The sequence below is a fragment of the Rhopilema esculentum genome, chromosome 13 (genome assembly GCF_057945365.1).
Source record: "Rhopilema esculentum isolate cy_ngs chromosome 13, ASM5794536v1, whole genome shotgun sequence".
NCBI lineage: Eukaryota > Metazoa > Cnidaria > Scyphozoa > Rhizostomeae > Rhizostomatidae > Rhopilema > Rhopilema esculentum.
The window spans coordinates 2,257,314-2,285,059 of NC_142827.1; the positions used below are offsets into that span (position 1 = coordinate 2,257,314).

General features: G+C 35.1%; 3 protein-coding genes across 3 annotated transcripts; 1 reads left to right on the forward strand and 2 right to left on the reverse strand.

Annotated features, from left to right (window-relative positions):
- Positions 1 to 2,175: 2,175 nt before the first annotated feature.
- On the reverse strand, positions 2,176 to 3,253 carry LOC135691704 (histone H1.0). Its single transcript, XM_065209658.2, has one exon. It carries the CDS (start codon positions 3,142 to 3,144, stop codon positions 2,620 to 2,622), a length of 525 nt encoding a protein of 174 aa, XP_065065730.1. The 5' UTR covers positions 3,145 to 3,253; the 3' UTR covers positions 2,176 to 2,619.
- Positions 3,254 to 5,414: 2,161 nt separating this feature from the next.
- Positions 5,415 to 7,575, reverse strand: LOC148958593 (uncharacterized). The gene is made up of 2 exons (XM_089112038.1): positions 7,449 to 7,575; positions 5,415 to 6,300 (listed from the first exon to the last, which is right to left on the reverse strand). Exon 2 carries the CDS (start codon positions 6,298 to 6,300, stop codon positions 5,710 to 5,712), a length of 591 nt encoding a protein of 196 aa, XP_088968164.1. The 5' UTR covers positions 7,449 to 7,575; the 3' UTR covers positions 5,415 to 5,709.
- On the forward strand, positions 7,556 to 24,735 carry LOC135691703 (THO complex subunit 6 homolog). Its single transcript, XM_065209656.2, has 14 exons — positions 7,556 to 7,680; positions 9,765 to 9,877; positions 11,107 to 11,171; positions 11,502 to 11,553; positions 12,382 to 12,436; positions 13,328 to 13,365; positions 15,067 to 15,115; positions 19,045 to 19,116; positions 19,253 to 19,355; positions 19,473 to 19,525; positions 19,972 to 20,040; positions 21,727 to 21,840; positions 23,382 to 23,510; positions 24,320 to 24,735. The coding sequence occupies exons 1-14, from the start codon at positions 7,654 to 7,656 to the stop codon at positions 24,404 to 24,406; spliced, it is 1,026 nt and encodes a 341-aa protein (XP_065065728.2). The 5' UTR covers positions 7,556 to 7,653; the 3' UTR covers positions 24,407 to 24,735.
- The last annotated feature ends 3,011 nt before the right edge of the window (positions 24,736 to 27,746 follow it).

The window sequence follows — 27,746 nt, forward strand, 5'->3', positions numbered from 1 at the left end:
TGCGGCAAACCAGTTACCTGAAGTTTTAGCAAAGGCTTCATACATAATTATCAATGGTAGTTATTCTAACCATATGTTCCAATTCAAGTGAAGACGTAAGAGAGAGTTTTGGTAGCTGCACACGCACTAAAACGAGTCCATTAGATTCAACTGTAAGAAAATGCTTCAAAATAGGGACTCTTTAACAGGGGCGGACTGGCCGGTCGGGCTACCGGGCTATCGCCCGGTGGGCCCTCCCAAAACTATTACAATTTTTTTAAAATTTTGCTATTAAAGGAAAACTCATATTGTTTGGTAGGTGCCCTCTTCTGTGAATAGAGAATGAATATAAATATCACTTTGCGGTATTCAAGTACTGAAAAAGCATTTTCCAAAATTTGGGGCCCATGTAAGCAAGGGGAATCCTGGGCCCAGGGCTCACTGTCTCTAATGCAATAATACGCTATTTAACTGGAAGCTCAGAAATCTGATAAATTTTCTCTTCGGGCCCTCAGTTTAAATATTTTCATTTAATGATAGGTTAAGGTGGTAAGGACATGACAATTTCTTTGGCTCAGTTTCTAGAAAGGTACATTATTTTAATGCTAACCAAATAGATTGGGAGTATAGATCAAAACAGCAAAAGGGCTCAACCCCCTCAGCTCTAACCAAATTTTTGCTCTAGTAAATCCATAATTTGCTCCAATATAAAACATGAATGATTTGCCAAAGATCAAAGGTATAAAACATCAGTACTTAAGCCAAATTTTGGTGTGTTTCGTCGGCAAAATTTCGGCATAATTCCATTGCCGTGGTCTAAATTCGAAAATATGCTAAATAGACATCGGGGGTAGGGGCAATGCCCCCTTTCAGTAATTTGTAAAAATTGTGTTTGAATATCTTATGAGCGCAGCTTGATCTGACAGTATTTCGTAAGGCAGGTGTAGAAAAATTTATATTTTTTTACCCATGCCCTCCAATCCAGTTTAGCAGTCTACGGGCCGGCAAAAATGTTTTTTAAATGTCTCCTATTGTAAACTAAACAAAAACAGAAACGAGATACTTGTTGGGGAGACGAGCAAGAGAAAGTTTTTTAAAAAGTGAGGCAACCCTCCGTCATGGAGTCAAAGAGCATGCGCACAGAACGAAGTTATTATTACGCATGCTCTCTGAATCCAGGACGGAGGGTTGCCTCACTCATTTGAAAATTTTCGCTCGCTCGTCTCCCCAACAAATACAGCTGGAAGACTGAGATGCATTTCAAGTATTTCAAGAATTAATAGCAATATTCCAATACACTCTTTTTTTTAATAAGAACACGAGCCTCAAAATTGGTTGAAAGTTGTGAACAAATTAAGAACAAGCTGAGGCTGAGCTTCTGCAAAATGCAATTTTGAACAACGTTTTTTCTCAAAATCGAGGATTTTTAGCGATATGTGGGTGCTTTCGGCAAATGAAGGTTGTCTCGCTCACTTTGTTAGCAAATGAGGCCTGAACACCTCCTTAGAGCGAAAAAGCTAGCAATAGCACTGTTTACACCCTCTTAATTTAAGAACAAATTAAGAACAATCAGCCTGAACTTAAATTTACTGGTTCTTATAAAAAAGAGTGTAACGTTTTAAGCAAGTATAAAAAAGTGATGCAACAAACAACTTTGGGGATACCCTTTAACTTATCTTTGCTTTTCGGGGCCCTTCTCGACGAATTAGCCCGTACCCTAAATTTGGAGCCAGTCCGCCCCTGCTCTTTAATACTTTAGAGTAGAATAGACATTTTTTCCTGTTTCTGTGCTATGAATTGAAACCCCTGGAAAAAAAGTTAAATTCCATTCTCTAAATACAAAATTTAATGACGTCTTGTTTCTTATCTTGACTGTTAATTAAGATATGCAATGTTTTGACCCAAGTTGTTGCCAATGAATACAAAGACGAAGAGCGCCATGATAATGAAATAATGAACTTTTCAGATTTCTAGTTAGACTACAGTCACTTCCATTGAAATAATATTTTCCATAATATTCACCAGAATATCTTCTTGAAAAAAAACCATAATCACCCTTTCTTTCATCATTTTTATTCTAACATTAGTTATTTAATCTTAAACTTAACCGCCATATTGATCGCCAATGACAATTGGTTGAAGTGATTTGCGCGCCAAAGTTGAAGACAAGAAAATTAAAGACAAGAAAAACTCCGATTTGGATCGCCTCTGAGAGGCCACTCTAAATACTTGAAAAGAAATATGCGGAAGGCATTTTTATACGAGTTAATTACAACTAAGAGTCGGCCAATTAACTTCCTACTTCTTAGCATTTCCCAGCAAATTTGCCATTGATCAGGTTTTAAAAATCTTTCGAATTTGTACATTGCGCGAAAATCAATATAAAAACAAAAACAGGCAATCTGCTGAAAAATGCCAAGCAAAACTAGCATGCATGTTAAACGAACTCGGAATAAAATAATAATGCATATACATATTGTGTAAAAATATTATTTACAGGTTTCTTATAATTTTACGTTCGAAGCGTCAAAGTTTTTACTGTTCATCCCAAGATCTCAGTTTTTCGTTTGTGCGTTCAGCGTCCGTCACCAAAATTAAAACTATACCTTGTCCGAATTTTATACAGAGTTCATCGACAATTTACTTCTTCGCCGTCTTCTTTGCCGGTTTCTTCGCTTTCGATGCTGCCTTCTTGGCGGGTGATTTCTTGGCAGCTGCCTTCTTGGCCGGCGATTTCTTCGTTGCTGGCTTCTTTGCTGCTGGTTTTTTCGCTGCTGGTTTCTTTGCTGCTGGCTTCTTCACAACCTTCGCCTTCTTTGGTGATTTAACCGCCTTTTTCGGGGTGGTTTTCGCCTTTGGCTTCTTTGGTGATTTCTTCGCTACTGGCGCCTTCTTTGGTTTTGCTGGTGCCTCCTTCTTCACGAGTCTGAATGAACCTGATGCTCCAGTACCTTTTGAGTGCATGATAACACCAGCGACAACACCACGTTTGAGCGCCAATTTCAACTGGGTATCTGCATTTTCACCAACTTTGTAGTGTTCTTTGATGTACTTTGAAATCGCTTGTCTTGAAGTTCCCTTTCTGTCCTTGAGCTCTGCCAACGCAGCCTTGATCATGTCGATGTATTTTGGGTGTGATGGTGCTACTGCCTTCTTTGCTGACATTTTGAGTTTGTTGGTTGATGAACCTTGATGAAAATTAGTCTTTTTGAACGGTGAGTTTTAGCGCCTTTTCCGCTTTCAAAATTTTTCCACTGTGAAGCTCCTTACGTGCAACGCTGTTAATATAGAAGTTGATCGGACGTACGAGGAAGCACCGCTTCTGAGCACACCTCCAACCAAAGATGGCCTGTGATAACGGCAAGTTGTGCTTTCCACTTCTTTTTGATCGCCGATTTCTCCACGACCAGCAAAGATTTACGCCTATTTTTTCGAAAGGTTTGTTCAGAACACATTATATATTCAATAAAATAAAACATTTTTGCTAAGTATTCAATCGTTACAGCGGGAATAATTATTTTCTGCGTATTTTATGTCGCGCATGAAACGAACTCTCTAAAAAACTAACTCGTTTTTCACCAAGCTATCATGCCATAGGCCTGAAATTTTCTCTACATAATCCCAAAACATCTATCTTTATGATATCATTTCAATAAACTTCATACCTGATTCCCTTTTTGCAAAAATAAGAATTTTACTACATCAACAAACACAGGCCTAACTGGCAACCGCCGTCATCGATTTGCCGATCCTTTCTTTCCTCCCTTGTTTGTACCTCAAAACCCCTTTTTGATCGAAAATATTTTTTAAGAAACATTAGAATTTGCCTAAGCAAGCTTTTTTTTCCTAATAGACACGTTTTCTGCTTATTTTATTAATAAAAATGCGAGAAAGCCGAGGTGTAACTTCTACGTCGAACTCTTCATGCCGTGGCCCGAAATTTCAAATCCCTGCTCAACCTTCACCAAAATTTGAAAATTTATATGTGAAACTTCAGGCATATTATTTACAAAACTGAAAATTTTCTTAGAGTTCGTTGCAAAGGCTTTCCTTCTGCCTTCAGAGCATCGGTAAAATCGTTCATAACCCATAGAAAGTCGTAGAAATTGAATCCATATTTTGCAACCTTCGACTTGCGTTTTTGCGATCAACCGCCATTGTCCAGTAAAGTTGACCCAAATTTAAGACTAACTTTCTAGCCCAAAACTGTTTAGAAATCCAAAAAATATTATAAGATGATATTTCTTTTCATGAATTTGCTTTTGCTAGCTGTTTTAGTACCATAAAAACTCATCTATCGGTGTTTCGGGCTCTCTTTCTTTCCCATCAGTTTCCTCCCCTCGGTTTCCTTGTTATGAAAAGTCCAAACGGTTTTTTGTGCCCAAAGAGGTTTCCAAGTTTAGATAATTTAGCTAAAATATATATATTCAAACTACTTTAGATATAAGAAAAATACTTTTTACATTACTTTTCATCAAATTCAGTTCATATACTTCTTTTTAAAGTTTATTTTGAAAGTTTCTATTATGTCCTTCGCCTTCGTCAAATTGCCCTCGAAGGCTCCGAAATTTTTTTTAAGATGCGTGGAACTTTGTCCTTAATCTCAAGCCAAGAATTGGTGAAGATGTTTTCTTTAAGTGCCATAATTTGTTTTGCAATGAATTAAATTTGTTGTTTATACAGAAACCAGTTTTGTAGAAGTATTCTTTGAAAATTTGTTGTCAACGAGTTAACATGGCGCCGTTGTTGTTTTTGGAAAGGCTGTGAACAAATCTTTCTCTGACTGTACTTAAAACTGCCAGAAGAACATTTACTTCGATACGTGATATTAACAAGATTATTTCCTTATTAGAAAAATCTTATATTTGGACAAATTTTTGGCAAAAAACGAGAATCATTTTCTATGAGGACTTTCTATTGACGTTGGCAACGACGGTCTCAAAGAACCCCTATGGCAGTTTTTCAATGGACAAAAAATGATCTCATTGACAAACTTTTAGCTGATTCTTCAATGTATTTATTGATCAGCCATTGTTTTAATCCACCAAATTATCAAGCAAGGTACTGCATATTTTCTCAAGAAACATTTTAGATAAATTGATATTTGTCAAAGTTTTCTTATGTTCTTTAGTTCAATTCTAAACTATCCTTAAACTACTAGCTTTTATCAAACAATAACCTCTGATTTTCTTAAATATTATTTGAGAATAAATATTCAGCAATCTACAAACTAATAAAAATGGTTCCTGTCAGGAAGCAAAAATTTATGACCTATAGCATAATGTAATAATACATATGGAGAAATCAGATTGATGCAGAAAAGATTCAGTTTAAAAGCTACCATCGATATGCTTTATTTGTAGCAGGTAGCTTGTAAAATATTTTCAAGATTTTAGATCACATCTAGGTTACTAGAAACAAAAGAAGAAGTCAAATTCACTTTAAAGCAAGTTCATCAATTTACACAACAGCAAATCAATTCCTCACATAAATAGCAGCATTAAATAGCAGTTAAATACTTAGTTTTAAAGACAAGTTTCTGAGTTTCTGTAACTATTTAACAAATTCTAAATATATACAGTTGTACACATTATGGTTTCAAACCAGCATCAATTTAACTATTAGATCATTGTCTTATCAATGTATTTTTCTCCAGCTTCCTTGAAATAATTAAAGAACTTTGCAATCAAGCCACTTAATTCAGCTTAATTCTGTAAAAACTGGTGTTATTTAAGTGACATCTGTCAACTCTTGTGTAGTGTTATAAATTTCTTCCACATCTTGAGATGTTTTCTCCACCCATTCAGTTGTCTGTGTCATTTTGTTGACAAAGTCCTCATCTTTATGCTGAAAATCAGATGCACCAGAACTGTTTTTCTGTTCTCTTGTTTGAGTTGCAAATCCCTGCTTAACCTTTGCTGACCTTGAATGAATAATGTTACTTGTATTTCCACCATGAAGAATGTAAGTGATAACAGCCAATACTGATGTAATTACCATTGAAATGAAAATTATAAAAGCAAATGTTGGTAGAAAAAAAGATAAAGCAGTTGCCAAAACGAGTAACTCAAATATGAGACCCCCAATCAGCAAACACGAATTGGCAAACACTAAAAAACCAACAAGGAAAGTTATTGGTCCTAAGCTCATTGCTCCACCAAGTATGCAAAATATCCCTGCAAATGGGTGCTGTTGGCAAAACTTCAAACTGTCATTCGCTAATTTCTTTAGTCTTGGATAAGGCAGGTTCTCTGTCTTCTTTTCAGCCCAGTTGTAAACTTCCATACCAATTCTGAAAGGCATCCCTGGAAGCGTTCCCATCTAAAGTAAAGATGTATACATTTGAATAAATTTTAACTTGGATTGCAGACTTATTTGTTAATGCATCAAATTTTTGTGTCCACTTCTTATGATAAGAGTTGCCTGATTTAAAAAATTTGAATTTTTAAAGTTGATAAATTGCAGTTTATAAGCGTAGACAATAAATAAGCCTTAATCAGAATAGACAAGGCAATCTGGAATAAGTTGCAGTTTATAGTTTTTCAAATTGAGGCAATGCATTTAAAGAAAATATTGTTAGTAATTTCAGAAGAATTCTTAATTTCAGTCTTAAAATACTTTAGGTCATCACTAGCTCTGCTCCAGTCTGTAGAGTCAAAATAGGGTACAAACATAATCCCTTGCCTTAATAATGTACAGGCAATATATTTTGAGTGGGGCAAAATTCTCCTAAGTTTCAAATGATTATTGCTTGCTTTTAATTGTGAGTGTTTGCAAGTTCTCCAGCCTTGAGTAAATTCCTCGGTTTTACAGAATTGGCTTCCAACCAACCTGGTGCCCTGTTTCAAGCCAATTTACCTATTTCACTAGGGGCAAAACATCCCAATCTTCCTCAGTATTAGCTTGAGGGCCTGTCTGCAGAGTATGGCAGTTCTCGACGAGATCTCGCGCGTGCAGTACTCATTCACGCCATGTTTTCTGCGTGCAAACTTTTCTTCACTGACCATTTTGCGTGCAAATCTAAGTTTTTTTAATAGCGCTATAGTAAATTTGATTTTCAATCTGAAAATTTTGGCGTGCAGCACTATCCTGACCTCGCGCGTGCGTCAGCCACACTCTGCAGACTGGCTTGAGGGTCTATCTTATTTCAGACTAGTGATGGAAAATCATTTAGGTTGGCTACAAAATAACCGCTTCATGAATTTTTCTTGTCTATAGATAAAATTTTCATAGAAACCTATAAGCTAAGGAAAGTTCCCACCACGTAAGCCAAAGGAAACAGAGGTTCAGATTAGGAGGTTGTTGCAAAAGTAAAAACGTGCTCCAGACAAAATATATGCTGATATGAGAGGTTCAAATTGGGAGTTGTTTTGCAAAAGTTTAAAGGTGCTCCAGACATTTTTTTTCTGATATTGGGTGACTATAAAACTTAAAGGTATGTATTTGCAAAAGAAAAGGCGAACAAATACCTCAGCTGTTGGAAAATCCTTTCGTTTTTCACGACGAAGAAAATTGTTTGCAAATCTTGAAAACAAAGCGATGCATTGTGGGAGACATTTATTTCTTTGAATCCTTGGGTGTATCAAAGTGAGGCTCCACCAACAGACCGGCCGGTCGGCATGATTTTTAACTCAAGAAGTATTATTGTAGTGATTGTGTCTAAAAACAAAGAAAATGCCTTCAAAAGTATCAAAGTTTGAGGTAGGTATCTTCTGTTGCTTACACGGGTCAGAAATTGTTTCGCAGATGAAATCTTTTGTTGTGAAGCTGCTCATAAAATGTTTAGATTTTAGTATACTGTTTTGATCTATTTTTTATCGTTTTGCTGTTTACATTTATAACCGCAATATATATGTGATAATATATATGTGATAAGTTCTTAATAGCCAGTGGAACATTTCAAATTTTTATTTATATTTGTTTCGATCTCATACATAACAATTAACTTCAGAATATCGAAAATTGCTACCTTTCTGCAATCAGGTTCTTTTTTTACTGCAATGACTAACGGCTCCCATTATGTATGTATGTATAATTTTGCCATCAAATAAATTACAATTTAAATATAAGAAAAAGATAAAGATCCAATTACAGATATATATAATTTACAGATAAAAGTTAAAAAATAGACTAAAAAGCACCCCAGGTTAAAAATGGCAGGGATAGCATTAAAAAGGTTAATAGAACCTTGTTTCTATCCCTCCAGAGGTGTCATAAAAAAGAAATGTGTTCATGTGCTCGTTGACCATTTTAATAAGTTAACTTTTCCTATCTTTACTACTTATCACTGTACATGGTACCTACACTCAACATTTGATAGAGAACAGAATTTTTGCTGAAAAGGCAGTTCTCCTGTCCAATTGATTAACAAAAATTTATTGGAAATGGAAACCACGAATATACAACATTGAAGGGTATTGTATCTCTTTGATTAGTCAAGTTAACTGTTTTCCATCGATCTAATTGTATTGTAAATTAACCCCAACTTAGGTATAACAGGCCTGACCGTAAGAATTCTGGTAGGCAGGCACTAAATTGCCAATAAAATTTTTTGGAAGCATGATACAATGGTCTGTTATTGATACAAATTGGAAATAAAATGGTCTTGAAAAACAAAGAAGGAAATTACCTTTGTAAGTACTTTCTGCAAATGAAAAAAATTAATACCAAGTTCTGTCTACTGTGCTTCGTAATTATAAATTCATCCTCACTCGAATTTGATTCACTAGTTCATACAATTTCTGTTATGCTCTAAACTCCACAAAATGTTTCTGTTTTGAAATAAGTTTTGCCATGTTTTACAGACCAAGACAAGATAAATGTGTTATATTAACTTAAAAAATCTCTTCTCAAACAACTTTTGAAAACTCCTTCTATTGTGGACTTTACAGAAACGCTGTTAACATACTTCTGTGTGGAAAGGGGGAAAAGTGACATTTGAAAACGCTAATCTTGTTTGGTTTCAACATGAACATTCTGTTTTGAACGTTAATGAAGCAGACCAAAGTAAAATTGCCATGATATTGTGTTCTTTTAATTTTGTCATTGGTTGAATGACATGATTATCTGTTCTGTCTTCAAAGAAGTCTTCTTAAAAAGACATAAAGGCCTAACCTTTTTTCCATTAAACAACCAAATTTCACTGCTATTGCTAAGGGTCAGGCCAGATCAAGCATGTGCATGGTGGGACAATTTTGCATTTGTTTTCAATGTTTAAAATATAACAAGTGAAAAGACTTTTTTAGAATAGAAAAAATTATCTGATAAATTTTTTGGATATTTGAATACAGGTAGACAAAGGCGTCAAAAACCTCGAAAAAATAAATTATCCGTCTTAAGATTTATGCTTTTAATATGATACTCTATATTTCTATGTAATTAACATAAATAGAAGCTTAAGATGTGACAATTTATTTTAGCTTATTGTGAGATGAATTTTTTGAAGGGGCTCTGACAATTTTTTTCTAAATTACATTGTCCTTTACCACAGCCTCAGCTTTTCTTAACTTTTTCTTAATTTATAGCAGAAAAAGAATAGATCATTCGCTTTGTCAGCAACTTAGGCCTTGACACACCCCTAGTGAAAAAATGCTGGTGATTGCACTGCTTGCACTCTCATAATTTAAGATCAAATTAAGAACCATCCATCCTCAAGGATTTGGAAAAATTGAGAAAAAGCCTGATTCCTTAATTTACTGGTTCATATGAAAACTAATTTGTGATCATTTGTTTCAAATGTGTTGACAACTCTCTTTTTCATCTAAGTTTTTCATCTTGATTTTAAGGAAGTAAAGCAACAAAGGACTGCACTATACACAACAATATTTAGCCAAGTTTTTTCTCCATGTGGAAAATACCTAGTAGCAAGTAACAACTTTGGACAATTAGCAGTATTCAGGTACAGTTGCCAAATTCACTATTGATTTTCATAATAAATGCAATGATTTGTGTTACGTGGATCCTAACATCTTGTAAGTTGGGTCCTGACAGGAATTTTCAAGGAAGAAAACAGCAAAAACGTGCAAAATGGGCTTGTTGCTACTGTGCATTTGTGCTGTCCACTGCACCCATGAAATGCAAAAACATTCAGACTCGTCTAAAAAAGCAATGCATTTTTTGATGAAAATATTAATGTCATAAATATGTGGGAAAAAAGTTTCTGTGTTGTTTTTCAGTGATGCGTTATTTCTTATCATACATTTATAGCAGAAAATTTACAGTGTCTATGAACATGTTAGATCATTTTTAGTGGGATATTGGTCAGAGATTCACTCACTCATCATTTATCTAGGGCTGTGGAGAGCCAACTCAAGCTTTGGGGTTAAACTTGCTATAGACCATTGATGTATTTTATAATATAAAAGGAGTTGATTTGTCATTAATTTTTCCAAGGCACCGAGTTCCCCCCTGGTTGCCTCCAAAATGAAACTAATGAGATGGCTAGACAGACATGTTATAGTTAAATAATGCCAAAGGCATTCACCAGACCTTGCCAACCTTCTGCCCTTAGAATTATCCAGATTTGTCTCTTTCACTTAAGACAATGTGTTGCTATTGGAGAATAGTTCATGCTTAAACAGTGTGAACCATCTCACATTCATAAAAAAGAGCTGGATATCATTTGATGAATCAAGTTTAAAATTGAAAATGAGGCAGGATGAAAATCAAAAAGGCTTATCAACTTATATTTTTCCAAAGCAAGCTAAGCTTTGTTGATCTGTGAATATTTTTAACAAAGTGAAAGCAGTGTTGATAATTTGTAATCATTTTTTATGAAAATGGAGGTTGTACTTTTTGGCATTCATTGATTTTTGAACATACAACAAATTATGGCCTTCATTTTTTAATGCAAAGAATCTCTACCAACAATCAAGATAACAATCTTTTAATTAAGAATAGCAATATCTGTGCTGAATATTAAAGAAAGGAACTGTTTTCTTGTCAAGGAAAAATACCAAGGATAGAACTGTCTTTTTCATAAATCTTTCTATTGGTAAGCTCCAAATAACAAAATATATAATTTTCAAATGGCATTAAAAGCTTACCATTACTTAACAATTGTGAAATAGGGCTCTTGCCTTTTGGTGATTTCTCAGTCACAATTATTTAGTATTTTTTCTTTATTAGTCTTACAAATGCTTTGGGAATCAATGCAGCGGAGGACACTAGACTGCCAATTAATACATTTGAAGGTATTAATGTTTTTGAATTTTTAAATAATAGCAATGTACTGTGCACAGTTATAATGTCCATCGGTTTTATAAGATCTAGTGAATTTTCTTCAGTGGAATCTGACAACAGTTAAAATTTTAAATTGAATTTATATCTTATCCAAAATTTTATAATTGCATATCAATGTTTAAGTAACTTAATGTTTAGCTGACAGTATAGATCTAATTTATTTTGACATCTAGCCTTCTGATCTAGTTCTAGTTCCTTTGTTGTGGCAAAAAATGTATGTCAGCATTTTATTTCTTACCAGTTTTATATCCTGAAAATGTTTTCAAAAATTTCTTTTGTAGCACACAAAGGCAGCATTTATGTATTGCTACCAACCCCAAGCTTTCTTATAAGGTAAATGTGATGTTTTCTTTCATGCATTCAGTTTTTTTCCATTAGACTGTCTACGTTTCACATTGCTCCTTATTGGTTCAAGCCGGTGTCTAAAAAATCAACAAACAGTTTTCTTTTTGAAAAAGATTCTGATCTATTATTGGAAAAATGAGCTCATAGGCACTTTGTTAATTTGCTTGCAATACTACTTAGGCCACATTGGACAGATTTCTGTGAGATATATACCTGCTAATAAACTAGAGCCACTAAAATGGACAAAAGTTGACCTTCTGCTAGAATTTTGTCCTCTTTGAATTGTGCAGTGTATTATGATAGATTTTTCTATGTTTTGTGAATCAATGATATATTTGTATTGGAGTGTAGTGATTTAATACTAAAATGCTGATAACTACATGTTCCATCTATCCTGCTTGGAGAAAACTTTCAACTTCAGTATCAATTTACTAGTTTTTTACGAATTTTGCTGCTGGTTGTTAACAATAGTAAAATTGGATTTGATCAAGCTGCTTTGCATGTTTTAACACTACTTTGTTGCATTTTTGGGATAAAGACTTAGAATAAGATCAATATGTTCAAACACAGTATAAGGAAAGGAAAAGGAAAACCACTCGAAACAGATAGAGGACACCCTTTAAAATCTAACATCATAGTATTTATATTGGCCTTGATAATGGTCAGATTTTGCTCAATGAGAGGACTTGGAACTGCAAACCTGTGAGCCCTTTTTAAACAAACTGGTAGCCATTTGAATTTTAAGTTACTGAAATTTGCATGGCTTTTTATTTTAGATTAGGTTCATTATTGATTCAATAATTATTATATTCATAGTGGTGGAACTTCCGCAATTCATGGATGGAAATGGAATGATGTAATTCATAGCAAGGTGAAGTTTTGTTGGTTGTTGCTTTTTTAAAGTGTGAATTCAAATTAATCAACTTCTGAAGTTATTGTCAATATAGCCAGATGTTGGTTTGGCAAGAGGAATTTTCTGAGGCCTTTTTTCTTCCTTGGTCAAAATGTTCTGTGATTGAGAAATGTATTCTTTACTCAACATATTTTTGCTACTTATTCTTAACAAGGTGCTATGCTAAAACTATTTCCTAGTTCAAGACTTACTACAGAACTGAATGCAGAGAAAGTTTCAATTTAATGAAGGAAGAATGGTCCTAATTAGAATCCTAGCACTGATCTGATTAGAATCCTATTTGAAACAAAATTTGAAATCTTGCATTTTTATTTTTGCTAACTGTACATCTAAGAAAATTGGCTTTGTTTTGAGTGTGGGTTCTCCTCACAGTCATATCTATAGCTAATTGTAAATCTCAAAGCTGTCCTTCTTGGAGTACTACTCTGGTATTTAGTTTCCTCTCTTTCTTCCCAGATTCATTTAACCCTTTTTTCCTTCCAAAACTAAAATTAATAAGCTTAGCAGGTAGAATTTCCAGTTTACAAGTGGAGATTATTAGATCCCTTTTATAGATTTTCATTAAAGTGTGCACTGACTACACAGTCAGCACAACAGAGATATTATCTCATGCAATCATGCTTAGTTAAAAGCCTCTAGAGCTGGAGCCAAATGAGTGCTGAGGAATTCACAAATAGGCATCGCCATTGGCTTTAAAGCATAGCTACACAGGGTACAACCCCCTTTGCTGCTTTTAGGCAACTGGCTATACTGAAGTACTGAAACCTTGTTTCTGCACATTACCTGAAATTCTCATGATCCTGCGAATTTATCGTTTTCTCAAATTGAACTTTCTTGTATCATTTTCAGGACCCAAGGCCAAGTTGGACTCTCAGTCCTACTTCAAGGTAAACCTCTACTCTATATTTTAGATATGGACATTTGTCTTGTTTTGCTTGGAATAAATAAGGCAATTACAAATGATTTCAGTTCAAATCTCTACCAACAAGCTCTTTTGTTTCATTTTTTTATTTTCATTTATAATTATTTATAAATATTTATACAGGAAATAAACTCTACAGTAAGCTGCTTTCCAAACAAGTCCTGTTGGGTGAAGAAAAAATGATTATGTAATGATAATTTAAGTTTAGTAAAAGTAATTCTAAGATGTTTGAAATATTAAGAATATTAAAATGTTAAAATTTAAAGCTACTTAATCTTTTTAAGAACAGTTTTTCTTTTTCCTGATTACGGTTTTTGCACCTTGGTAATAAGTTTATTGTAAGTTATTGCACCTTGGTAATAAAATCCGAACTTTTGGCATTTTTGGTATTTACGTTTGGGCGCTTGGGGTATTTTTATCTAGTTTTTGTTGTTTCTTGTTGACTCTGAGTGTATCAGCAATTCTCTGAGTAGTTGTAGATGGATGATGGTAGTTGCTTCATGATAGATCCTTTGACAATTTGTCATGTACATCATTTTAGAGATGTCATTATTGGTGTCAGCTTCACAAGTTGCTGATTGTTGTTGCTGATTACGCCATCAGCATGATTGTGTATTCAATCAAGCTTTATAAGTGGTGTTCTCAATAAATTAATGTTAACAGTTCCTTAATAAGTAAACACTGGAACAATAATACTTTCGTGGATTACTTTGGCTGTATAGAAAATTCGGGCACAGTTTTTATAGCAATCGCAGTCGGGAACTAAGTTTACAGCTACACTTTTATTCTCTGCTTTGACTGAACTCTGCCAAGAAAAGCTTTTTGTGATCCCAGTGATAAAAAGGATATATGACTTAGAAGAAGAATGCCTAAAGGCAACACTCACAGAGTTGGTGTTCTACTATGCTTTTGCCAGGTTATAGGATTTTACTTTGAGAAAAAGCCTAGTGAGAAATGTGCATATTTTATCTATAGACGTCTAGGAATCAGGGTTTTCATTAATTTTTTAAACAGAAGGCTCACATTTAAAAGTAGGCATCTATATGTTATACTAAAGTTTGTGCAGTCTTACTAAGATGAAGGTGAAAGTAGGTAGCTAAGATTTGGTAAGTAAGCTGTGGACTTTAGCCAGTTGCTGGCTTCTAATGAAATCCCCTGTTGTTATAACGCATTAAAATTATTTGAAATATTATAATCCAGCCTTCAATCATGCCAGGCATTGTTAGAGGAGAACCTAAAACCTGCTTCCAACCATTGATATTGGATTTTTTTTTATGCTACAGTTATCAGTTAAAGATTTTACTGGTCTCCATGTCTGTGTTGGAAACTACTAACAAAGTTCATTCAAAATTGTTTTTATTAGCCAACTGACTATGCAGAGTAATTTCATTCAATCTTAACTGCTATAACAAGGCTATAGATTAGATATGCCTATGTTTTATCAAATTCTAAAAGGCCCTTATAGTTGAGGCTATAACATTACCCAAAAGCATTTTTAATTTTGGTTAGTATAATAACTATGCTGTAGTTACATAATTAGACCTGAATTTGAACTATTTTGATGAAAATATATCATTTTAGCAAACCTTAAATATCACAGAAACTATTTAATGTGAAAAGATTTTAAATATCATCATGCCATGCTATCCTACCTTTTGACTTTTAGTTCCCCTTTTGATGTACCAGAGACAAATGGTCTGGCATATTTCTCCCAGGTAATTCTCACTTGTATTGTTTTATACTTTCCTGTTTTGTTTTTTTCTTAATTTTCCTTATGACTCTATTTTTGACCTGTAAATATATTTTCTTATATTTACAGGAAAGTTCCTATTTGTATCTAAGAGTTTCATCAACAGGCAACTGTTCTAAATTAATGTATTTTCATGTATTGATTGGTTTGTTTAGTCATTTGTTTTTATGTAGTTTCGTGGAATGCCAGGCAAATTACAAGATGAATAAACCAGCATTCAAAATATTGTTGCTAACATATTGCTTTCAAAGTTATAAAAGTTATGAAGCAACAGCTAAAAAGTTGAGTTAACTGAGAAAACATTAGACATAAATGTTTGCCTCGAATTTTAGTTCTAGAATCTTAATAAACTTGTTCTAACGGTTCAAGTACAACAATTTTTCTTTAAAAGCTTTTGTCCTTTATTATCAAATCTTTAGTTTTGCTTCTATTTACCATGAAGTTATACTGGCCTTACAACTTTTGCTCAACAGTTTTTGTAGCTTTTTGTGGGACTTTTTTTTGGGGAACTTTTCCTCGGAGCTTTTTCAAATGCCTTTTATGTTTTCTCTTAATTGTGTTGCTTCTTCAAACAACAGAATCGTTTTCACTGTAATTGTTTTTAAGCTCAAGTGTTAGACGAAAAGCTTAAGTATCTTCAATACAATAAAAATTTTCAATCCATTTTTAAATTCGATCCAGCCGAAAAATTGTTTGCAAATTCTATAAATGCTTGTTTGAGGTATTTGCCGAGTCCATGGTTCACATTGAGCCAAGATAGAATATTCTTGATTTAGCTTTCGTCGAATATTTGTGATGCTGTTTTGTTTTGAAGAATCTGTTTGGTTTGTGTTTTTGTGAAAGGCAATTTTTGTTTGCTTGTGAATCGCAACAAAGCACTCTTTATCAAAAAACTTTATTTTTAAGTCCTGCTTCGTTAAGCCCCAGGGAATACATCTCCAAAACTCCTGGTCCGTTAAGCTCCTGGGATTTCATCTCCAAAGCTTTTCATTGTTTACATGTGTAGAAGGAAAGGCCTTGTTTACTTTTTTTAAGTTTCGATCCTCATGGGAAAGATTGATGGCCCCTTGAAAATCAAAAGAGAAGTTCCCAGGAAGTTCGTTAGAAAAACAATAACAACAAGGAATTTTTCAAAAAATACAGCTAATGAGAAGTCATCAAAATTCAAATTATAGAGGATTTAAGCATCTAAGACCCTGACATAAATGTAGGAGAAAGGTATAGCTTGAACTTTAACAACATAATTTCGTAATTTGAGGGTTGCATTAAACTATGTTCTTGCCCTTCAAAACTATTTTCCCGTAAGAGCAGATTTCGAAAAAGTTTGTTTCCAATAGAAAAAAGATAAGCTCTTGTATTATTTAATTGTTTATTATTTTATATTGTTTCAGGATCCTATTTTATATTGTTAGTGAATTGCAGGCTACAACCATGGTCTGTTCTTTATATTCAAATCTGTTTGGTCTACAAACGGTTCCGTACCATTATTCATTGTGCATCTGATAATTCTCGGTGGCCACTGCTTTCCTGTTTCAATTTAACTTGCATTTATTTGGACCTTATTTTCACCTTATGGATGTTATTTCAAGTAATCTTTAGCCAAACGTATTTAAAGTGTATTTGCAAGAAAACCCATTGATAGAAGTTGAAATCTGCCGAGTCCATCAGGTTCTGTTTTCACCAAAGCCCTATGCGCTTGTCTAGACACAAATGAGTCTGCGGCCGATTTCTTGCAAAATGCATCGAAAAGTCAAACAATTTCTCAGTGTTTACCAAACGATAAAAATATAAGCCAGTTTGATGCTGTAATGTTTTTGAATTTTCCGACCTTGCTATCTGTGGCCTTCGACCTTGTAATTGTCTAGTTCCAGAGTCAATTTGTAAATAGGCCTGAATCTGGTTATTCGCTGAAGCTGAGTTTTGGCTAAAGCTCGTACTCGGAATCAAGACTAATAACTTTTAAGTTCTGTGCCATAACTTTAAGTAAGTACAGATATTGTTTCTTTTGCAACTTCAGACCAGATTAAGTAACCAAATTACAGCGTTTTTAAAAGATCCCCAATTTGATTCGTGTAAACCTAAAACTTTTATTAACCAAACGTCAAAACAAATTAAGCATGAAAACCTTGACTTTTCGAACGAAACATTTTTAAATTCTTAGAAATTCACGAAACTCTGTCTTGGTTCTTTCTTGATTTTGGTATTTTCCAAACAATAAGAAAGTGTATGTTATTTACGAGCGATTTTTAATGCGGAATATCACGACTGGAAATGGATCGAAACGAACCAATCAGCTTCATTCCATTGTCTTTTTGTATTGCGTTTTCAATAGAGATCTGCACTTCAAAACAATGCACTCGAAACTAAATAATATCATATATAGTTACATCATCTCAGTCAAAATATCCGTAAACATGTTTTAAAACATAGAAACCCTTATAATTTGGGTTCTTCGTAAATATCGCAAATTGCAGCCAACCAAAATAATGTTCATGTTTTCCAGACAATACCCTACAACTCTGAAAATCTTGATCAGAAAAATGTAAAGTAGGCGTGGTTTGGGCGTGTCTATTCATTTCTTCTGTTTTCATTGATCTACCTCAAAGCCGTTGACTGTGTGACGGCCATGTTGACTGAGCTCTGGTCTGATATCATTTTGAATGCGATCGTTTTCAACCTTTGTATGACTGAATACCTTATCAGGGTGCGTCGTCAATAAGAATTGGCGTTGGCTATTTATATATTTATGTGCAAAGCAAAAAGACCTCGTGAGGACTGCTTTATTAACGTGTGATAACAGAATTTAAGTTTCCTAACGCTGTCTTGCTCTACCGTTCGCAGCAACAGTGTAGCCCTGGTCTTTAAAGGTAGCTCAGATAGGACACAAAACCCTAGAATGAAATACTTGGCAAACTGATCTTTGTTTCCTGATTTCTCATATCTCCAACATTGTTAGTCCCAGACTTTTAATCCCTTCGCATTGTTGGCGTCAGTTTGAGCTTGATAAATTAGAGGTGTAATTTAGAGGGAAAGAACCGAAGAGGATTTTGTTACGAGTGTGAGATGAATACAGAACGCCCTTTTACATCCCTGACTTTTGCTTACCGCGGGGAAGAAATCGCAATTACTGTAAACCAAGTCAATAATTTTCATTGAAACCTAAAGAAGCTGGAAACAAAAAGCAACACTCTAGCATTAATTGAGAAATGGACTATTTGGTTAATTGAAAGTAACTAGTAGCAAAAATCAAAACTAAATGAGTTCTGTTTTTAGGCCTTATTTTGTCTTTAATCGTTATGAAGATCTTAAATGTGATTGTTGCCCTGAGAGATGCGACATTTTACGTTAGAGAAACATGTTTATTCCTTGTCTAAAATAAAGTAATCTCCGATACATTATGTTCGCTTCCAATGGCAGCGTTTCATGGCAAAGCTTTATGACGCCTTGCTGTTTAAAAGCGTACCGCCTAACCGCATTCTCTTGTTTACAATTTTAAGCAAATCGTATGAGCGTCAACTTCAAGTAATCTTTTAAACTATCCGTTCGTTCCTTTGTCAATAAGGTTTCGTCCTGTATAATTACACAAAAATAAACAAAATTACACAAGCTTTTGCTTAAAGTTTTATTCTGAGAAATTAAGTGAGAAAAATTTATAATTGAAATATATGAGTAGGTGCTGATGTTTTTTTATATAGTTGTATGTTTTTATACAGTATTTTTATAAGTCATAACTTTTTCCCCAGTAAATGCATCTGACCTCAAAGCAGGGTAACAGTTATAAAAACCCGATGTTTGTTATGGGTAGAAGGCAATGTAGATACGATAAAGGGGAAACGTTTAAAGATATAAACAACGAAGCTTAAATTATTGATTTTTTATGAATTTTTTTTCCAGGCCAACACACTTGCATCTGGTGGTGGAGGCAATTGCATTGACCTTTGGGATTTGGAGACAGGCCAGTGTAAAGTTAGTCGATTTTTTACCTTTATTCTGCGTCTTGCGGAGTCTAGCTTGCTTTGGATAACTTCTTTTGATATGCCAACTTTTTCTTCGCTTTGTCTTCGAATATATCCGTAACTCTGTGAACTTTCATTTCATTTAGGCTTCCTTGTCCGGACACAATGACTACATCCACTGCATTGCGGCTCTAGAGAAGTCAAACCAATGTGTCAGTGGCTCGGAGGATGGTACCGTCAGATTTTGGGGTAAGACGTTGATAACTAAGCTAGGTTCGAAACAACTTGACATTCTTTTTAAAGAAATAACACTTTAAGCTTTCTGTATTCGTGAGAAGAATTCAGACATATTTATCACAATTTTAGATTGCCGAGCAAGACAATCGATGACGTCACTGGTTGAGCCAAACAAAAATGAGGTGCTCTTCGATAAATTTTTTCTTATCTGTAGTGTCGGAGATTTTATGCTCACTTATAGATTAAAGATCAATCAATAATTTATGTCCTTGGTCTCAAGGCAATCCCCTTTCTGCCTATAAAGAACTTATGAAAATTATCCTTGTATATTGATCTTTTTACCACTCCAGTACTTTATAAAGCCGTGCGCCTTCATCTTGCGTTAGCGTGAACTGTATTATCTTAATTTCTTTTGATCGATTTTCTTAGTTTCTGATCTTTGCCTGTCGAAGGATCTGCGCCAATGATAATCAATTCTTATCAACTTTGATCGATTTTACAATCACAGTAACTCAAAAGTAATCTCCACGACCATCGGCAGAGGTAAATATTGATATAAACTCTCTGAAACCCATGCGTACACATGCCACGTTAACACTTGTTATGATTTTTTGCCTGGAATATTTAGGATGCGAAAAGGCCGGATGTTGGCAGTTGGATCAGCTGCGTAGCCGTTGATCATGCTGAGCAGTGGCTGGTATGTTTTTGTAAAGCCTCTTGATTTTGTGATTCAGTTTTGCCATTTTGCACTTCAGTGTCAATGTGTAATATCAATGTGCCAGGGCAGGCGTGGTTCTAGACCGGTTGCACAGGTTTCAGAAAACCGGCCAAATTCTAAGAGCTTCAATCACTGCCAAAATTACTTGGAACACCCAACACTTTGCGCTGTGCTTTTCTATTCATTTGTTTTCCTGAATACAACTACTTCAGTCCCCCTTTTCCCCCAAAACAATGTTGAGAAAGATATCATGCAAGGCACACGAAAAAGCGTACTCCACAACCCCTTCCTTTTTTCTATAGTAAATCAACATTGTTCTTAGGGGGAGTGGCTGAATTTGCTTTTGAAAACTGGCGTTAGTGTTCCAAGACTTTTGGCAGTGATTGTATGTTTCTCTGTGAATCTTGAATTTCTATCTAAAATTTCAACTGAAACAAGTGCTGATGCCTCCATGACAAACACTTCTTCTGTTTAAATAATTAATTGACCCCCCCCCCCCCCACGCAATTGCGTAATTCGTAAGGACAGCTCTCCCTTGTTGCAAAGGACTAACCTCATACATTTTCACTACCAGTGCAACTTTAAGCAATATTTATGTACCATTAACAAACAGGACCGTAACGAGGTAAAGCACCCCGAAACCAGTCAAAATTTTGGCTAGACCTGCGTCTGCAGGGATAAGATTGATTAGCCTACCCTGGAACGCCCAAGAGCACAAGTGGTTCCAAAACCCGATTTTAGTGTGAGAGAAATTAACCAAAGCTCGATCGATCAATTGACCTAAGCTCTAGAGACCCAGGCATGCAGTGAAACTCGGACACCTCACATTACCGGACACCTCCCATTATCCTTTTATTAGCATCAACACATTTTCCTGTTGATGTTGACCGAAAAACCTAGTAATTTCTTTTCGCGAATAATTGAACGAAAATTGACTATCTTTCAACATTACGTTGGTCCCTTTATATTTTTAGAATTAATATGAAATCGAAAACTTTATGAATTTTCCTTGGGTGGTGTGTAAGATAAAATGTCTGCCAATAAATTTTCTATATAAATTTTTCTTTTCTTTGTAACCTTGTTTTCAAAAAATTTAGCCATGCATACCGATAGTTTCAGACAATGAATGAAATATAAATTCGCTTTCTCTTAATTTTTCAATATTGATTCATCCAGGAAAAGATGAGTTTTTTTCTTGTTTACCAAAAACTGTCATAACATTTAAGCGAAGCTGTCAACTTTCACTGACATTATTTTTATTCTTTGTTTTTTAAAGCTGCTGAAATTTTCATCTCATTATTTAATTTATTTTGACATTCCTCCCCTTCCATAATAACTGGTTGTCGATTTAATGAATTTTAAAGAAATCACATTGCTAGCACATATGATGTTTTTAAAGTGCCCACTATTAAACGCCCGTAGCAAACTATTAAATATGAGTCAAAACGTATATTTTGTAACCCTCTGCTGAAAGGTGCTGTTACGACTTACGGCGATATTTTTTCGACGCTCCATATTTCGAATCTTCATAGCTCCGTCGAAATTTCGACCCCGATACCCACAAACTGCTTGGTCATTCGAACCTTCGCTAAATTATAGCAATCTTCCCATTTCGCACATCGCAGTCGATACCTTGTAAATTTAATAGATGAATTATCTCTGTAGGTATGTGGTGGTGGACCGCATTTGTCATGTTGGCACATTCCATCTTCAACTCTTACGGCAGTGCTTCCTACCCAAAATTCTTGTCCTTTAACTGCAATTTACCACGAAGAGAAGGTAAAACCCTTTAAAGTTTTTTTCAATTTTAACTATGGATTAATAAACCATTCGTGTTGAATACACAAAACCAAACTTTTGGTTCAATATTTGACACAATCATTAGTTTTAAAAACTGCTTACCACAGCGATTTCTTGGCACGATTTGCACAAAGGGCCCCTTGGTCTATTTGCTTATATTACGGTCCAAGAGATGGCAAACATTTTGACACAAAAATGGTTCTGTTTGACGTTTGGTTAAAAGCTTCATTTGCCTGTATTTTGTTTTTAAGATTTCTTTCCTTGTAAGGCTTTTGAAATCAGCTCAACGAACTAATTCCCTTTGCGCTTATTCAACTGAAGTACGCTTAAGCCGATATTCCCACCAAAATATAACACATTTTGTTATTTATGTCATATTTCATTTGTCATATTTTGTCCTGGTGCATCCTCCCGCCCGATCGAATTTTCGATTGTCATATCCAACTGTCAATTGTTCAACTGACCAATGAAATCGCCCGTTCTTCTATTCAATTCAGTTTTTGTTTTTAGTTACAAAACCATGTGCGCGAAATGCAGCTGTAAAGGCCGATTTCTATTTGACATTTTTTGTGCGCGCGGGCGTAGCGCCCAAGTCTGAGCAGGCGTAATTAGAATCAAGTGGTCTCGATTTTGCGTCCGCTGTGAGCGCCAGAAAGTTGATATCAACTTTTTGTGCGCTCGGCCACTGGACAGCAGCACTTAGCTACGCATGCTCAGATTTGGGGGCTACGCCCGCGCGCACAAAAAATGTCAAATTAAAATCGGCCTTAACGGATTTTGCGCTCGCAATGCTACTCAGTTCACAGAATATCTGCAAGTTGAACACCGCAAAGCAGGACAATAAAACAAAATAGATGAAAAAAAGCTGAGCCTTGTGATAAGCACGCCATTTCGATACTTATTTTCACAACTGAACAATTTTCCTTTAAGTACATACTCGTAAATGTTTTATCTGACGCTTAGATTCGTTGATACTGTCCACCATATCTACTGGAAATGCTGCTAAAACTTTTTCAAAACCAAGATCAAATTCTTCCCCTGGGAGAATTCTTGGCAATGCAGACGCATGCCTTGCTTGCTAATTGCGTCCCCTTGAGTATCCTGGCCACGATTTCCTTGGGTTTGAAACTTTTCCGTAGGAAAATTCCAAGTAACAAAGAGAACGAAGCATCCCTACATTCTTAAAGACATCCCTTTGTTCATTGAGGGTTATGTTCGCAGACAATGCTACAATGGCTTTCTGTCTGTATAATAAGATTTCAAACTCTTATAATTGAATTATAGTCACTCTTTGTTGCAATGATACTTAATTTTCCCTATTTGACAACCAAGGCTTTTCTATAGATTATTACTTTTCTATAGAAATAACTCTTGCTATTTCAGTCAAGATAAGAGAGTCGAATTCTGTAGTAGCTATTTTGAGATCATTTCGAATACTTTAGAAATGCCCTTGTTTCCGTCTTATCCAACTTTTTTTACTTAAAATACCCAATTGTCTAATTGACAAGGATCTTTTTCAGATATTATCAGGTGGAACGGAACCAATCGTATTTCAGTGGTCTGTAAATGGCGATGAAAGAACTGAACTGCCTGTCTCACCCTCTTCTGTCTATTCTTTGGCAATAAATGATAATTCACAGAGTAACAAGGTACATTTTAGTGACAAATGTGAGATTATTTTTATATGCCCTCTCCTCTCCTCATATAACACCGTTCGAGTAAGCCTCCGTCTAAAAAGTTCCTAAATTCATATGCCACGCCCAATGGGTGCTCTAGAGGTTTTACGGTATCAGTGAGTGTTTTATCCAGGACTTCATGCATACATTAATGTCCTTTTTTGGACTGCAACCTTTTCTAGATGTCAATCCTGGATAGCTCTTCCATGGCCTAGTCTCCTCTAATTCTCAATGGTAGCAAATTTCATTTGTGTTTTGTGTTGGATACAAGGTAAAATGTCCCCCCCCCCCCCCCCACTTGCATCATTTACCACTTCCCCCTCATCCCTAACACTTACCAGCCACTTGTATGATCCATTCGCCGAATAATAACCCCTTGCTTAGATGGTTCTTAGTTCAGCTGACCTTTAGAATAATCTTTTATTGAAGATAGCACCCTTTTACAATTATTCCCACTTTGATATCGTGGTGTGGCCAATTCAGATACAGCTGCGCGCAGTAAGAGCAGTAGAAACAAAACATTGAGTAAAAGACAATGCGTTTGCAATATAAAGAAATCTCTCAGTTTCACGATTATATTCGCCACAGTGCCAATTATGTGTGCAGATGTTCTCTTGGCCACATCAAGGGGAACCATAGTAGTCGACAGAGTTGTCTTCTTTGGTACCTGATATATTCTTTCAGATACTGTTCAGACACAAATAACAGTTCAGCAAGTTCAACTCAATCTTCGTTTGATGTCATCATCTGAAAGATCTCACTGAAAATTTGCTCTCTTTTAGGTTTTATCAATAGCCGGTAATAGTACGGACATAAATGTATGCACCAACTTTCATTATGAAGCATTCAGTTTCAAGTTCTGTGCATAGTGCATCGATGAGAACCATGACACGGAAAGGAACTTCATTCATAGAATCCCCAGCAGCCAGTGAAGTGAGGGTCTTCTTAAGATACAGTCTGCTCTGAAGTCTTGACGTTAATTTAACAACATTCTTCTGTAAAGAGGATTTTTATTACATCAAAGTACTTTCGCCAATAGACGGAGATCCTTCTGAATTTTAAGCATCTAATTGCGATTGCTGTTGAAATAGTGGTTAGTAAAGTCTATGTTCTGTGGACAACTGTAAGTTCGTCATTGATCAATAAACTTTTGTTTTTGTTGCAATGTATTTTGTAGCCATTTAAAAATCTTTTCTAATTAATTGTGCTCTTTGCTTGACTTCTTTTGATATATAAAGGGTTGTAAAAGCTTTCCACACCAAAAGTCTTCGTCACCTTCACCAGTTGTACTCATTGCCCCCCCCCCCCCCCCATCTCTCTCTCTCTCTTAGATTTTACTTTCCTGAGATAAGCCACGTGACATGAGCACCATCTTGATTTAGCATCCATTTCTCATGGGTTTCTGAATCCTTTGTTGACAATGATGTTCATATCTACATTTAGCGGACAGAGAATCGTGCCTATTGTGATTATATGCCGCATACCACACCAAGGTGCTGTTGCCTTGCTATTGTATTTGATTGGTCATTGCCTTTTGGGGCCTAAGGTTGCATTCTGGTATACCCATAACATCGAATTTCAATCTCCTTGCTGTGTTATCTTTGTAAGATATTTTGAAGAATGAAATTAGAAGTAGTATTCACAATATTCGAAAGGTTATTAAAGATCAAATTTAGCACGCAAACGTGTTTCATGTCCCAAGTTGATGTAATAGAACAGGATTGAGTGGTAGAATAGAACCAGGACACAGAGTAAGCTACAGGTTCCTTGATAGGAAACTTAGGCCTTGTACAAGCATGTTGTAGAAAGGTGACACAGGAAAGCGTGGTTATATTCAATCTTTTCTTCGTCTTTCGCACTACTCTCAAGTCTTTCGCAAAGGGAATTTTATCAGTTTCTTTGAAATTTGGCACTATGAATCTCGAGAAGCATTCTTGCATCAACGAACGGTTGCCTCCTCTTTGCACCAAGCGAAGATTCAATATGTCCTCCTCTTTGGAACAAACGAGGTTTGTGTAAATCATTTTGCTACGCCTATCAAGACTATATTATTTTCGTCTCATAGGCTGACGGTTTTCCTTCCTGTGTTATTAATCTTGTTTGGTTTTGTTTTCGTGACAGTTTAATCTTGTATTATGGATTTTGATTGTATCAAGGAACTCGTATCTTACGAAGAGATTTTAGAGTCTTCCTGGGAGGAATCTGAATAAGGCCCCATCCGTTACGAAGCTATGTTTTTCAACATTTCCTCTTTGATATGTCACAGTGAAAGGATAAACCCTAAATCTGAAAAAAGAATAGGCCAATTCGTTAAATCCTTTTGTTTTTTATTTGTAGTCTCACCTGGCCTAGCAACTTTCTAATTGAATGTAAAACAATATTTTGTAACACAATCAAACTGATGTCGCAATGATAATCCCTGCTAAAAGTCAATGCAACGCCCAGTTGCTTAAGTATTGTTTTTAAAAGTTAACTGTTTTCAGTAAAAAGGCCGACACTGCACAATATGTCCCATAGTATTAAAGGGCGACACTGCGCAAGCTAATTGGACCACACCGAGCATCCTAACCTTGCTTATAGCAACATTTTATATTGGTAAAAAGTATTTGAAAATCTATTCTAGTGTACCAAAATTTTGACAGTCATTGCGTTTATATATCAATAAGAAATCAGCAAAGATTTCGGATAAAAATTGAATAAAGAGAGACAAGAAAAACTAGCTGTCGAAATGTAAACGACCCCGTATACGAAAATTGAGCATATAAGAAGTTAATTTCTACCTTCCTTTCTCGCCTTGTTTCATTGCTTTTTAATATGGTGTTTTATTAATAATATAAACAATAATTATAAATAGAATACATTTATATTGCGCTATTTACTCTCAGGACTCAAAGGAACATATAATTTCTATAAAAATGTTTCCGGCGAAACCGGGGAGCATCCCTTATTTTACTGAAGAGCAAAAGTACATCATTCTGTTAGTAACTGTGTCTAGAATTCCCTTACATATGCCCTTAGTTTTTGCTTTGTTACTATGTCTTTCCCATAGAAGACATATTTAATTGGACATGGGAATTTGATCGAAGATATTGGACATTGTCTAAGTTGTGCAACAAGCTTGGCAGATCCAAATAATTTAATGCCAGCTCAAAATGACGGATTTTTGCTTTTTCTATGTCCTAAGCCTTGCTCATAAGGCCTACTTGTTAACGGAAAGTTTTTCAAAACGTTACAAAAAGAGAGAAATCAGCTGTGCGAGGAAAAAATACGACTTGAAAGAACATTCTTGAGGATATGAGAAATAAAGAATGGGCAGATCTTTTCTTTAAAAGTATCATCAAGAAAACTTCAAGTTTTGATTTCATCAATAATCTTCTCTTCTAAGAAACTATGGGACATAGCTTGATAGGGATAAAACAAAGCTTGAAAGTTTTACTTCGGATTTTCCTCGAGTCAGGCTTTTTTTTTAGATAAAGTTTCTGGCCATCCTTAAGATGCCATTGTTTTAGAATTTTTCTTACCGCCAGCCATGGTGGCACTTACTTATCCGCCCGCACTTACTTATCTACAATCCCGGACAAAAATGGTTTATACTTTTCAAGGAAAGCTTATATTTTCACTTTCCTTTAAGAAATAACTTTCGCCCCCCCCCCCCCTCCCCCAATTCAATGTTGAACGCACGATTTTGAAGGAGAAATGATAGAACTACAAATCCAACATTGCTTCGGGGGAAAAGGGGGATTCGAATTTACAGGAGTAAGGTAAAGTAGAAAATTACAAAAATTTCGTTTTGTCTCAACATTTCTGTCCGGGATTGTAGTTATCTCTTCGAAAACTTTGACATATTGGCCATTCCATTTCCACGTTTCGCCGGGCCTGTATAAGATTAAATATAAGATTAAAACAAAAATATTTAGAACTTAAAATGAATGAAAACAATGCTGAATTTATGTAAAATCAAATCCACATCAAGCAAATAGAACCTAAGAAAGAAAAAATTTTATGGTAGCTTTTGAAAGCTCTCAATAATTGGTATAATTAGGAATTAAAATCTTTCTTGACTCTGGAAATGCAATTGTTGAATGAGACTATTATTTATGCATTAGAACAAAGAAATCGCTGAACATGACAAAAAATCATGTTCTTCGAAATGTGTGCAGGAATAGCTTTAAATAAATGGTTTTCAAAGATCTTGCATAATTTATGGAC

Excerpts from the sequence above, each read along its gene's own strand:
- LOC135691704 (XM_065209658.2), bottom strand. The coding sequence starts at position 3,144 with ATGTCAGCAAAGAAGGCAGTAGCACCATCACACCCAAAATACATCGAC.
- LOC148958593 (XM_089112038.1), bottom strand. The coding sequence starts at position 6,300 with ATGGGAACGCTTCCAGGGATGCCTTTCAGAATTGGTATGGAAGTTTAC.
- LOC135691703 (XM_065209656.2), top strand. The coding sequence starts at position 7,654 with ATGCCTTCAAAAGTATCAAAGTTTGAG. Across the intron at positions 12,437-13,327 it reads ATGATGTAATTCATAGCAAG|GACCCAAGGCCAAGTTGGAC; the intron begins GTGAAGTTTTGT and ends TATCATTTTCAG. Across the intron at positions 19,356-19,472 it reads TGGTACCGTCAGATTTTGGG|ATTGCCGAGCAAGACAATCG; the intron begins GTAAGACGTTGA and ends TCACAATTTTAG.